The 14,024-nt window shown below is 41.9% G+C and overlaps 2 protein-coding genes and 1 long non-coding RNA gene across 5 annotated transcripts in view; 1 reads left to right on the top strand and 2 right to left on the bottom strand.

Annotated features, from left to right (window-relative positions):
- Positions 1 to 14,024, top strand: part of LOC108110117 (putative mediator of RNA polymerase II transcription subunit 26) — an 82,924-nt gene that overhangs the window by 38,926 nt on the left and 29,974 nt on the right. The gene's annotated exons all lie outside the window — the stretch shown is intronic.
- On the bottom strand, positions 7,005 to 10,146 carry LOC108110127. Its single transcript, XM_017219033.2, has 2 exons — positions 9,467 to 10,146; positions 7,005 to 9,340 (listed from the first exon to the last, which is right to left on the bottom strand). Exon 2 carries the CDS (start codon positions 7,924 to 7,926, stop codon positions 7,063 to 7,065), a length of 864 nt encoding a protein of 287 aa, XP_017074522.1. The 5' UTR covers positions 7,927 to 9,340; positions 9,467 to 10,146; the 3' UTR covers positions 7,005 to 7,062.
- Positions 10,396 to 10,730, bottom strand: LOC108110131. The gene is made up of 2 exons (XR_001772550.1): positions 10,607 to 10,730; positions 10,396 to 10,558 (listed from the first exon to the last, which is right to left on the bottom strand). It is a non-coding gene; the product is annotated as an uncharacterized LOC108110131 (long non-coding RNA).

Below are 14,024 nucleotides of genomic sequence, written 5' to 3'. Positions count from 1 at the left end.
TTTGGATTTGTGGCTTCCCACAATACGCCTTTTTGATCTTTTATCTATATAATTGTGCCAGCATATTTTCCGAAATTTCCTTTCTTTTTTGCTCTGCTTGTCATCGAGCAATTAGTCAATCATCATTACATTCGAGTCATTTCCTGTTAGCCTCGTCACAAAACCAAATTGCACTCGTATATATTTGATGGCCAGAAACATTTTAACTTTCCCATTGACGAGTGAATTAATCATCGTTACATTTCATCCAATTAAAATCAAATTTCTTTAGCTATATTCGATAATTAAACGTGAAATTTTATTCACTAATCACCCGAAAATTGGTAAATTCCATTCAAAATACAAAAAAACATTTTGGGAAAACAAAATCAAACTTAATACGAATTTAATTGATAGTCTATGCTCATTTTAATGACTGTGGGGTTTTTCATTAATTTTAATGAGCTAACATTTAGCAAAGCCAACATTGCGTATGAGTAATAAAGTGAAGTTAGCAAAGCCAACATGGCGTATGATTAACTTTCTGTGTTAATTCATTGAATTTGATATTGTAAGCTGAAAATAATAGTTAATTCTTAACCTTAATCTTTTCCCATAATGCATATTAGTTGATGCCTTGCTTTAGCTTGCCTGCCTGCCACATTTTCCACATTCAGACAACATTTTCCATTCAATTTTCTAAAGGCGGGTGTGGGCTCTTTGCATTTTATTGCCATTGCCAGTTAACGGCTTGTCTTCTCGTATTAATAAATGTTTATTTGTATGTGTGTGTGTGTGTGTGTGTGTGTGTTTGTTTGTCTGAGTTTATCTCTCTGTCTGTTGTGGGCGAAATAACGGTATAAAAAGCCCGGAAGAAGGGCGTGGCAGTGGGTAGGTTGTGACCGACCAGCAAGTGCAGTGTAATGAGCATCGAAATCGCCTGGTTAAGCACTTGTAATTATTTCTCATTCGATATTAATGCGCCCGAAAGCATGCTGCACTTTTCCATCCGCCCATACACACAACGCGTTCCCCCCGCCTACTTTTTCTACCATTTTCCGCCTCCACACTCCGATTTTCCCACCCGATACGCCTTTTGTTCGGGGCGAGCATTTAATTGAGGTTTATGCGCGCACTAAGTGCGGCCTCCAAAACTTTTCAAGAGTGGGCAGGCGGGTGGAAAAAACGTCCTGGCAAGTGGAAAGTGGCTTAAAGTAATTTAATTATGACAAATTGGATTAGCAGGAGGAGGTGGTGGTGGTGGTGGTGGTCGAGGTGGGCGTAGGAGGGGAGGCGAGGTCGCAGCTCTTTGTGCTTATTTTTTTCAAATTTATTTTTTTTAATGCATGCATTCAAAGCGAGGCTTGTATGTGTGTGTGTTTGTGTGACCTTTATCCGGTGTCGCTTACACAACATACCACCAGTATATGTATGTGTGTGAGTGTGTGTGTGTGCGTCTATGCAGCTGACATTAAAAACAATTTTAATGCATTTTAATAGCCGCTCGCACGAAAAGTGGAAACTGCAATGGCTCGACCTCAACATCGGCGCCATCGTCAGTTGTTGTCTCTTAATTTATGGCATTTTAAATGCAATTTACTGCCTCTGCAGGCTCAGTACTCAGGACTCAAAACTGCGGAGCTCGGAACTCGAGTGCTCAAGGCTGGCTCTGAGATCCGAAAGTGTGGCGTGTCGTGCCGGAATCCCAGAAACTATTATGGGCTTTCCGTCGCACCAAACTTCAGCAATCAGTTCCCAAAAGTTCTAGGGCTCTCGCTTCCTCTTTCTCTCTCTCTCTCTCTCTCTTTCTGGACCAGAACCTAGTCAAGATATATAGTATATATATATACCCATACCCCGTAACAAATCCCTAACATGTATATTGTATCTTGGGCCATTGTTTGTTTTGGCCTGCCACTCACTCTGGTTTATCTACTGAGAGGCCACTGTGTACATGACTCCCAGTTGCCAGCTCTTAAATCCCAACTCCCTACTCCCTATTCTCCCTACTACCTACTCCAAGTTCCCAGTTTGTTTGTCCACACCTCCGCTTCTGGGCATTTGGCTCCGAGACACTGTAGTCTCTGGGCCTGGCTTACTTTAATTGTTAATTTGGCTTATGGCTTCTTCATTTTCGTCGCCCGTCTTGACCACAAATCATATTTTGCCCCAGGGGAGCGGCTGCGACGACTGGGGAGGACTCACTTAAGGTGTCTTCACTGTCCACAATAACAACACTGGCGCAGTCGTTTTGTGGTGCGGTTGTGGCGGGGGGAGGGGGGATGAGTAAATGTAATCAAAACCAAATTGCTGAAATTATTATTTAATTAATATGGGGCCAGCTGTGATTTGCCTTCCAATGATAGACTGCAGCGCCATATGGTTCGTCCTTTGGTTTCGGTTTTTGCCTGGGCCAGAGGATTAAAGCATTAAAGCCATATTGAAATGGCCACGTACAACAGTTCGGTGCCTTAATTGCATGGCATTCAAAATGGCCAAGGAATGATTTTCAAGTGCCTGTGTTTAAGTGCCTAAATTAATAAGTTTTAATACAAGGATTTATTTATTAATTATGAAGATTTTGAAGGGAATTATGGCTATTAAAATTCCTTAAAATATTTTATATTTTACTAAAATGTAATCCTTAATAATTTCCAAAAAACAAGCCTAATTTAAGACTCTTTTAAGGTCACTTTTGGCTTTAATAACTTGACCCGAAAAATTATTAAACCATTCCAGCAAGCCTCTTCCTGCTTGACATTATTTGTTTAGGATATCGCAGGACTTTTCAGGGTCTCTTTCAGGTGCCTGAGCCGCCCTTGAAAGAGGCGTGTACATGGACTAGGGATATGGCCAGGGCGGAAACGGAAGTGAATGCGGAAAAGCATTGGCCGCCCCAAGGCGAGGGCTGCCAACTCGGCAATAACTCAATGGCTAAATCAATTGACGCTCTCGACCACTCTGGCAGGCAGGCCGTCGAGAGTGCAGCTTATACACCGTCATGGCCAACATGCCACATGCCACGGCCCATGCCCCACCATATTTCACCGCCCCCGAAAAGTTTCTCGGCCAGCTGGCGTTGTTCTTGCCAATCCTTGAGTACTGCATCAGCATCTCATCCCAGCCCATTCCTTCATTCCCCTTGCCACTCGACAGCTTCAAAACAAAAAGTCAAATTGAATTACTTTTGCAACATGGCAGCGACGCCGAGGCAGCCACTCATTGTTGTTCGGATCCAGTTGTTGTCGCTGTTGTTGTTGTTGCCACTGCCATTATCCTTGTAGTGTTTCCGTACAACAGTGGCAACAGCACCTGGCCACCGGCAAAGGGAAGTTTCCAACCTGCCAGCCTCTGTCCCGCCTGCGCAACCGCCTCTTCCTACTTCCAACCAAGTGAAAGGCTATTGAAAGAAGGGTCCTTGGAAGGAGGGTGGCCTCACCTGAAGGACGGCGGATTGGCCGGCACTTGGCCAGCTATCTCCAGGAGGCTGCCAGGCTGCACTGCATCCGAGCATCAATATGGCTACACTAAAGAAAAAACTTTCATCAACAAATGGAAATCAATTTAAAGAAAAAAGCAGTTTTATTAAGAAATATAATCAGTTTAGCCAGGAACCTTAAACTAATGGGGATTAATCGATATATTTAACAAGAAAAAGTTAAATATTTATTTAAAAAGAAAACTTCATACATCAACTGACCATTTTTCTCAGTGCAGGTCATAAAGAAGGGAATTTTGTGTGCTTTGTAAGCAGAAGTGTGCGAACTTCCGAGATGCAGTGGAATTTTGAGGGTGACGGTGGGGATTTTAGGAGGTGCCGGAAGACTGAGGGCGTGGCAGGGTCTTTGCAAAGTTAGAAAGGTGTGTGGAAAGGGGAAACGGTGCGGTGTAAGGGGAAACAGGAGGTCTTTTAAACGCCGTCGCACAATGGCAGCGGACGACGGCAAACATTTCGCTGCATAAGTTGCCGAGTAGCTGCCCTCAGCTACTCCCTGAATGTTCCTGCTCCTATTCACTATATATATATATAAAATCCTCTGTCTCTTGCCTCCAACTTTTACCATCGTCCATAGCTTTTGTCTGCCTTTATACAATGCAAGTTAATTCAGCACCAACTCGGGCAACAGCTGCTCCGGCCACGCCCCCTTCTTCCGCTAACGCCCCCCACTTTGTGGCAGTGCCGTCAACAACTTGTTGGCGTTGTTTCCTGTCAATCAGCACCACGCCCCCTCACCCACCACCGTCCATGTCCCATGCCCCATGCCCATTTAAGCTGCATTGTTTGTGGCAAGAACAGAAACAGAAACTGGAGGGGGAAAAAAAAAAACGAAAACATAATCTAAATTTTGTAATTGTCCCAGGAAGGACCTCCTTGCCCTGGGCGCCGGATGACAACAGAGAGAGAGAGAGCGGGGCAGGATGGGAGGAATTCAGTTCAGTCAGTCATTTTCATTCTGCTCATTTCTGACTTTAGCTTTAGCATCAGTTTCCTCCGAGCACTGCTAAGTCGTCCTGCTCTTTGTAATCACGAATCACAAACACAGCCACCGTCGTCCCCAACATGTCCCGTTGTGTGTTATCCTGCCTAATACAATATCTTCCACTCAATTTGATGCTGTCCATCCAATCCAATTTTCCTTCCGCTCTCTTTTTTTTTTTTTTTTACTTTAATTCTCGCTGGCTTGATTCCCTCTGTGCAACTTAGTCCAGTATTGCCACCAGATTGTTGTACCTTTTGAATCGGATTCGAACTCTTCTTTCCGTGCGCTTCTCCTGCATGTCCTTCTAAATATCCTTTTAATCATTTAATTTTCCCTTTTTGTAGCAGGGAATTGGTTTTAAGTAATGGGTTTCTCTGTATCAATCAATTGAGAGCTTAGATCAAGAGGTTGAGTTCTTAGTTTAAGGGGAATTTTAAAGAGAATGTTGCAGAATTGTAAACTAATTGAAATGTATTTAGGTGTTTTTTTAATGTAATTTTTACCAATAACTTACATTGCGTTAAAGCTCTTCTAATATCTCCGTTATTATAAATATTTCTATTCGCTCGCACTCAACGCCGAATGTTGTCATTCCTCTTTTTTCTTGTCCTTGCTCTTTGTTCAGTGAGATAGATATATGACATTCATATGGTAGAAAGGGATAACAATATAAAGCTTACAGTTAACTTCGGCTATTCTATTCCATTCTGTTGTGCAGTGCTATTCTATGTACAGTAGGTCCTTTAAGTATGTGTCCTACCACACTGCATATTAAACAGTGTATAATATAGGATATAACTATCAAACTTAGAATAACAACTTGGAAGAGCACTGTATTGCTAATACGATTTCGACGAAGAATATTGTTCGGAGTAGCAGTAACCAAAATTCCTAAACTGTAAATGCCATTGACTGTTTGTTTTGATTTACATTTGTAAACAACGAACAACGAAAAAAAAGACCACTGAGTTGTAAAGCTCTTTCTGTGCAAATATTCGCTCCGCTCTCGTGCTCTTAAACTTATCTCTTATATTCTATTATCTTCATAGGCAGAATGTTTGAAAAGCCGTCGGCTTTTATATAATCCTCTTTTGCCAAGGCAGTGCAGCTCGTTTTATCTTAAGGTATTGATTACTTAAGAGTTCTTAAAGTTAACTTAAAAGCAGTTTACATTTCCTATTATCCAGAATTGGTTTCCTAATTAGTTGGTCATCTTAATTCTTCGAGTCGAACAAACGTAACGTTTCGACTTTCTGATCGAAAGGGCAAGCTTGTTATTATTTTTTGGAGGAAAATGGAAGTGTAACTAGGAAATTAGGTCAGGTCAGGGGACATGGACCAGGCGGGGCGGCAACTGGGTCAGTGAAATAAATAATGAATATCGTTGCCAACAGCAGGGCAAACAGTAGCAACAACAACAACTGAGTGGCTTGCAGCAACAGCAACAACAACAACAACAACAACAACAACAACAACAACAACTCAACTCTTGAGTTGCAACACGCGCGCTAAGCGGCTGCATTAAAAGGCCACTCAAACACACAGCCAGGCGCCAAAAAGTGGGTGGTGGAAAATATAAAAACAATGCACAAGGGCTGGCCCATTTTCTCCCAAACCCCACTCCATTCTGCATTGTTTTTTTTTATTTTTCTCTGTGTAGGCTCACACAAAATCGAAATGCTGAAAATAGAGAGAGCGAGAATTTTGTTGTTGGCAGGCAAAAAGCTGGCAACAAATGATGAAATGCTAAAAAGCATGAAACGGCAACACAGTGTGGGTTTGCAAAATAAGGGGGAGGAATGGCTTTTTTTTTTTTTTTTGCAACTAATGGTGGGGGAGGGGGTAGCGGGGGAGGACTGGGAAGGACTCCTGAAGTGGGCGCTTGATTACACTGAAATGCACTCAAAAGTGGCGAACGAAGCGATGCCGCCAGCGAATGCAATCGAATGGGCAACAACGGGTACACATACATACATATATAACCCACCCACTACCACCCCCTCGAATGTGCCACGCCCACTCACACACACACACACACACACACATACATAGCCATATAGAAAGCCCAAAGGCTGCGCCAAAAAGTTCCACAAATTACATTTAAGTGACGCAAAAGTTAAGTGAAACTCATTGCGAAAATCGCGGATAGATGCAATGTGGCATGACTGGATGTGAGAGTGGGTGGCATAGGGGGAATGGTTGTAAAGTGGGTGGCTTGGCGGTGCATGAGTTAGCGGTGCAACACGACTAAGTGCTTTGGCTTGCCGAAAGTAGGCACTTGAACTATTTTTGTGTTCTCGCCCACTTACATACGCGTCGCTAGTTGTTTATGGCTTAGGGATGCTTCTGAAGGCTCTGATTGCGGATTTATAAAGGGGCGGTGGGGAGAGAAGAAACAGATAGCTGAGAGACTTAAGACAGATGCCACATAGAAATGATCAACTTGCCAAGGAACAACTTATGGAAAAGTTTAAGCTTTCAAGGGTTTCTTAACTTATTTAGTAGATGTACTAGGATATATACAGAATGCTTCTTAGATCTTGCTTAATACTTAATACTCTCTTTATGGTCTAACATAATCGTACATTATAATTTAACATAACTAAAAACGAAGCACTTTAATGTTGGTTTTTGGCAATAAAATTTCGCTGCTCTTAGGTGTCTGTGACATAATGCTCCCCGCTACCTCCTCCGTGGAAGTTTCTTCAACTCCAGCTGATTGCCGATTTGGTGGTTCCCATATAACCATAGCCGGGTATATAATAATCCGATACTTGCCACCATGCGATATCACCTCGAAGTGATGAAACTTGGCCAGCACCACATGCGTCTGGTGGGCATCAAGAAACTCCACAATGGGGCTTATGGTAATCCCCTGGCAGTTGATATAGACGACAGTGAGATCCAAATGCAGAGCTGCTTCATAAACGGTGGCCATCTTATGTCCCCAGACGGCGGCACTGGCGAACGGCACTCGTTCGTTGGCCAGCAGGCGGGGCAGTTCGGAGGCATAGCGAAAGGTGTGCAGCGTCACCAATGCACTGGGCTTTGATCCTCCAAAGAAACTCTGATTGAATTCACAAACGATCACCGGCGAGCCGGGGGTCATTTTGAACCGGAAATTGATGTCATCCGGCGTTAGCTGGCTGACAACTTCCGCTTTGAGACAATCCACCATTTGCACGGCCTTCAAATAGTTGAAATGGCTAGCCGCCTGATGATGCATCTGTTCCATTCGGCTGCGCATTCGCTCACAGAATGCATCACGCATCGTTTCGTGAACAAAGATACTGGCCACCATGCCTGGTGCAAAGGGTTGCTTCAGGGAACGCAGAAGTGGCTGGATCGCCGTCTCCACATCGGCATTTTGGCAGATGACTAGCAGTGTGGGACTCTGCCAGAAAAGGTCGCTTCCGTCACCGGGAAATTCTGGCTGGCGCCATGTATAGGGAGCTCGTTTGGGCATCGTCGTCGTTGGTCACTAAATTGCAAATAATCACGAGAATTTGAAAAGGAAATAAATTACTTAGAAATTTTGTAAAACTGTCAATGCTATCGCAGTGGATTTTGATTTGTTTTGCTTTTCACTAAGAGTATTAAGTCATCGTTTCCTAAGGCGTCACTTTAATTTGCCTGTCAAATCATTCAGGTGGCAAATTGTCGGTAAACATTCTAAAAATACATAATAAAATTACAAATTTTCATTTGTTCATTTAACATCTTGGCTATAACTTTGCGTCTGTCTTAAGGCATTTAAATATGTCCTTTACCTAGATTATTGGTATTAATTTCTCATTCCCTGAAGCTAATCAATCAAGAAGATTGCTGAAAATTATAAAGTCAAGCTGGTAAAGTGGTAGATATAAACCAAATTTAACGTATAATATGGAATCATTTCAAAAAAGGAACTTAAAACTAGTTCTTAATCAAGTTAACCCTGACTTTTCATTAGATTTAAATTTAAAAACAATTGATATAATGGCTAAAATATTCATTTGATAACTCAATCTCCCTGGTCGAGCAGATGCAGTGAAGCGTTCAGATTCTAACATGTATCCCAGTATCTTTCTCGCTATCCTGCACTCGAATGCTGCTCGAATATTAGTTTTCCCGGCAAGGAAATGAACGTTGACTGCTGTCCTGTTCTATGCATTGCCGACATCTATCCATCACTGCCACTTGGCGACGCAGATAGAGCCTTAGACAGAGACAAAGACAGAGAAATGGAGACTTGAATGTCTTCTCTGGTTTTGCCTGGCTTCACTTGTGTTTTAGCCCCATTTGCCACATGGTTTCGCATCCCTCGAGAGTGGTATACCCATTTCCCAGTGGTTTATTGCAGCCCGAGTGCTTCGCTCTTTCCGCCAGCAACACGTGGCTTTCCTGCACTAATGATGCATTCTCACTTGCAACATTGCAACATTGCCACACACTGCAACTGCAATACAACAGCACCAGCAGCAGCAGCAGCAGCCGAAACATAGACATTCACACTCAGGCCGCAGCAATAGCATCCTTGGTTTCGAGACTGATTCTCGTGTTTTATCCTGCTGCTGCGCCCCAGTTTACTTGAGTAAAATGCAATCTCCCAGCTCTTAGCTCTTAGGTACCATATCACCCAAGCTCCCAACTCCCAACATTCGGTACTCATGGGAGCAGATAACCAACCAGGCCACCAAGCCATCCAGGCATTCAACCATATGCCATGTGCCATATGCCTTCTGCATCTCTATGTGTCGCCTCCTTCCTTCCATCGCCATTTCCTCCACATCTCCTTCTCCTCCAGTGTCACAAAATCCAGAACAACTTACCCAGTTTCTGGTGCATTTCGGGATGAACAAAATATGATTGAATGCTATTTGAAGTGCAGGATAAAAGCCCTGAAAAGGTAGGACATGTAAAGCTTTATTGACAGATAACTTACACATTGTTTAAGGTTTTTAAGAAATTACAATTTTTAGGGAAAAATTAAATCAAAACCAACTCTTTAGTCAAAGAAAACTTACCAGTTACGATGTTTTAAATACAATTTAAGATTTTTCCTCTGCTAAAGCGTTCATTTTTTTCGTAAATTATAGTACGTATATTGACCTTTTTGGGTTAATGTATGTAAATCCAGGCAAGAAAAGTCAACTTTTCACCGAAAATGGCCACCAGCTTCCAGCTAAATGAAATCCCTTTCGAGAAGCTGCAAGGTCTGGCTAATGGATCTTTCCCTGTATAATGGGACATTGCCCTGCATTTTCCAGCTTCATTCATTTTCCTTCTCACCCTTTTCCGTTTTTTGAGTCACTTCCTTGGAGCAACGAGCACTTTGTGTGGCAATGTTGTGAGAGGCGTTCGATAAACACGATGCGCAAAGAAATCGTTGCATAAATTAAGGCTTAATATCCTGACCTCATCGATGCCTGTGCCAACGGCGATATCGGTCCAATACACAAACTATATAAGGAGCAACCATTTCCACCCAGCGATTACTCGGCCCCGTCACCAGCTTGCAGTTTTTAGCTCTCACATCGGTATACTAAATGGCTCAAAAAAAAAAAAAAAAGAAAGACAAAAATCTGGATCCAAATCGAGAATCGTTCAATTTTTCAACTCCGACAAATGAATATTTAAGGCCACAGAAGTGGGAGGAAGCCAGTGGTCAGTGCCAAGTGAAAAGTGCAAAGATTTACGACCAGCTCCCAGGCAGTTTTCTCTCCATTTTCTTCTATTTTTTTTTTTTTTTTTTTTGCCAAAGTCAGACAACCTTGGCAAATTGACTTTTGCCTTTGGCCTGGATTTTACTGCGTAAACGTCCCTTAGCCATTTACTCTCACAGAATTTTGGGAAAAGTCTACAGAAAACAAAACAGTTAAGATGATTTGCAAAAAACGAGGAAACTTGAAATACCCTTGCTTATTTAGTAAGTGTATTAAATGGCAATTTTAAGTAATCTGTTTCTTAAAGTTGTTTAAATTTGAAAATCTGAGATATTTACATTGGAAACTGATATTTGTCACGCGTCATGTGGAGTTGCCTTTAACCCAGCGGCTTCACAGCAGTAGTTCACAGGATTCTTAGCGGCGTTTAGGCCTTAATAATTGCATTTTATTCTGTAAGAAAATAAACTTAATATCACAGCAATAACTAAATGCGCTTACCATAGTATATCCTCTAATTCTTCGCGCGACAATTAAACTTAAAACTTTTTTTCCGACGTTTTACCATAACAGCTTAAAGTATGCCCGTACACATTTGGGCTCATAATCCGTAACATTTCTCTAAGAGAATACTGCCTTAAAATACTAAATGCGATTAAAAGCTTTAAGCCTATCGAGATCGATTATCGATTAATGACCATATTAGTTACAGTTTCCTTAACTTGTAAACAAATTAATTCATATTGATTTTGGCAATCAAAAGTTTTACTTTTAATTGATAACTAAAACTTCTCACTTATCTAAATTTAACTAGGTATTCTAGCTAGTATTTAACTAAATTCAATACAAACAAGGGCTTTGTTTTTCCTCAGTTTTCATTTCAATTGTTGCTGCTGGTTTTTCTTTATTTTCCCTGCTAAACAAACAAAGGCTCTTTTCAGAAATCTGAACTCTGTGAAATCAAAGTCTAGATGGGTTTATTTTTACAGCCAAGTGGCAGGCAGGAGGGCCAAATCAATAACCAATACAACGCACTGCCAAGGCAAGGCCAAGTTAGCTTAGCCGTTGCCCTGCGAACAGTTGCCAAGCTCAATTTGGACAGGTGGCAAGATGGTCCGGGAGAGGGCACTCCTCCAAAATGGGCCTGGGCAATAAATTAACAAAACTGCTGGCAAGGGAATTAAAAAAAAAAAAAAAACGGCAGAGAAAATTTAGATCTGCTGGCCGCAGAAAAGAAAAGCCAACAAAAAAAAAAAAATGAAAACCAAACTGAATTAAAAATTTTTTTGCATGAGCCCGGAGGAAAGTGAACTGTTGGCTGTTATCAACAGTTATCACAAAAATGCTGGCCCGGACAGAAAGCAACAAAAATGAAACACAAGATGGCACAAAAAATTTATCAAATATCTGCTTCCGGCAAAATGGCGATGACAACAAGCCCAGGAAATGGTGGGTGGAAGTGCCTCCAAAATGGGAGGCAAGTGTCGCAGCCAATTTGCAGGACAGCAGCAGCCGGCAGGCAGAAAAAGGAAGAAAGGACGACACGGTGGGCAGGACTGGAGAAGATGACAAGGAAGGGCCAAAGCAAATTGTTTATTGTTTCATAATTGAAGCCAAGAGAAGCCAGGACCTCACCTAATACGCCCACGTCTACGTCCTACCGTCCTACCGTCCTACCTTCCCTCCACTATCCACTTTTCTTACCTCTATTTTCCATTTTCTCCCCTTTTTCTCTAACCCCAAGGAAGCCAAGGCAGCGTTGCATAGATGGTGTCCGATTGCCAGGAGCATTATAGTTCACCAGTTTTCCCATCAACACTACTCCTGCTTAGCTCATAATATCAGAACTTGTCAGGCAGCTTAAGTATCTGGCTGGTATTTTTATACCCGTTACTCGTAGAGTAAAAGGGTATACTAGATTCGTTGAAAAGTATGTAACAGATAGAAGGAAGCTTTTGCGACCCTATAAAGTATATATATTCTTGATCAGGATCAATAGCGAAGTCGATTGAGCCATGTCCGTCTGTCCGTCCGTCCGTCCGTCCGTCCGTCCGTCCGTCCGTCCGTCCGTCCGTCCGTCCGTCCGTCCGTCCGTCCGTCCGTCCGTCCGTCCGTATGAACGCTGAGATCTCAGGAACTATAGCAGATACAAAGTTGAGATTAAGCATGAAGATTCTTGAGGTCCCGGGACAGCGCAAGTTTATTACAGCATCCTGCCACGCCCACTCTAACGCCCACAAATCGCCAAAAACTAAAAGTGCTGAAATCTCAGGAACTATTGCAGATAGAAAGTTTAAATTCAAAAATTATAATCTTTAATTGGCAGCGCATCTTATAGTGGTACTACAATCCGGCCACACCCACCCATACGCCCACAAGGCTCAAAAGACGGTTTTCGGATTTTCTAGAAAAGCTGATATCTCGGTAACTATAAAAGATAGAAAGTTCGGATTCAGCATGTAGGTTTCTATTATGCTCCCAATGCGAATTGTTTTTTTTCGATCAAGCCACGCCCACTCTAACGCCCACAAAACCTGAACAACCAAAAATGCAAAAATCTCAAAAACTATAAGAGCTACATACTTTTGTTTAGGATCACGTATTTAGGAGATGCCTTTGCAACTTTCCATGAAGTTGCATCCGGCCACGCCTACTCTGACGCCCACAAACCGCGGAAAACTGTGGCGTCTATAATATTATTATGAATGCCTTTGTTTGACTTTGTATAACTTATTTTTGTCAATATCTATCGATTTACCAAAGATTTTTCAAATCGGAACATTATTTCGCTATTTATGAAGAAATTAAGGTTATAAGGCCTCACATGGGCAGTGACGTCACTATAAGCATACTCAACATACTTCCTCTGAAAATAGGTGGCGCCTTGTGAATTTCCACTAGCAAAATAATATTTTAAAATTTTGTAAAACAGTAACGGGTATCTTATGGTCGCGGCACTCGACTATAGCGTTTCCTCTTGTTTTTTTTTGAATACTTAGGAAAATACTAAACTAGCTAGAAATTTGGTATTTATTAAAGTGGTTAAGTTGAGTTTCCCTTTTAAAACTTACTCCTAACTGTTTTTGATGTAAAAAGCAAATTAAAAGTTATTTTTGGAATGAAAAGTAATTTTAGTTAAACTAGAAAGACTAGTTGACAAGTTTTATTGGAAATTCAAATAGAATTAGATTTAAAAGTTTTTAAAATGATAACCCTGACTAGCCAGCTTTGAAGTTCAGCAGCTGGCATTAAACTTACACCCTCTGATTATGTGCTGGAATTCTTAATATAATTCCCCCAACCCAAACACCCCCTTGGCTTTCTGTTCTGACAACGTTGTTAATTGCCTTAACGCAAATAAATTCCCAAAAACAAAAAATGTTGGAAAAAAAGAAAGAAAGAGAGAGATATGAAACAAAAACGTTTTATCAGGGCCATTTAAAACGATTTTCAAGAGCTCACCTTGGCCACGTGTGGCAGCCTCAGCTGGTCCATCAGATCCTGGCTACCCATCAATTCCCGTCTAAGCAGCTGCTCAGCTCCTGAGAGGGGCAACAAAAACAAAAAACAAAAAAAAAAGTTCATTAAGCAATGTTCAACAATAACATTTATTCTCATTCACAGGCACACACACACAAGCACACACACACACAAGCACACACACACACACACACACACACAGACAGACAGAGAGTTTAGCAGATTTATAAGCATTTTACACCTGTGGCGCCTTTTTAGGCCTGCCACCCCTTGCCACTGGCAACATCTCCCATCTTCCATCTCGAACCTTAAACCAATAACCTCCACTCTCCACCCATTACCACCCACCATGCATCAAATGGTTGAATGAAACTGCTGAGCTGGCAGACTAACACCCACTCCCACTCCCACCCATGGCATGTGTGTGCGTGCAAACAAG

The sequence above is a fragment of the Drosophila eugracilis genome, unplaced genomic scaffold, assembly GCF_018153835.1.
Source record: "Drosophila eugracilis isolate 14026-0451.02 unplaced genomic scaffold, ASM1815383v1 contig_2155, whole genome shotgun sequence".
NCBI lineage: Eukaryota > Metazoa > Arthropoda > Insecta > Diptera > Drosophilidae > Drosophila > Drosophila eugracilis.
The sequence above is the reverse complement of the archived record's forward strand: the minus strand, read 5'-3'. Positions and strand labels throughout refer to the sequence as shown.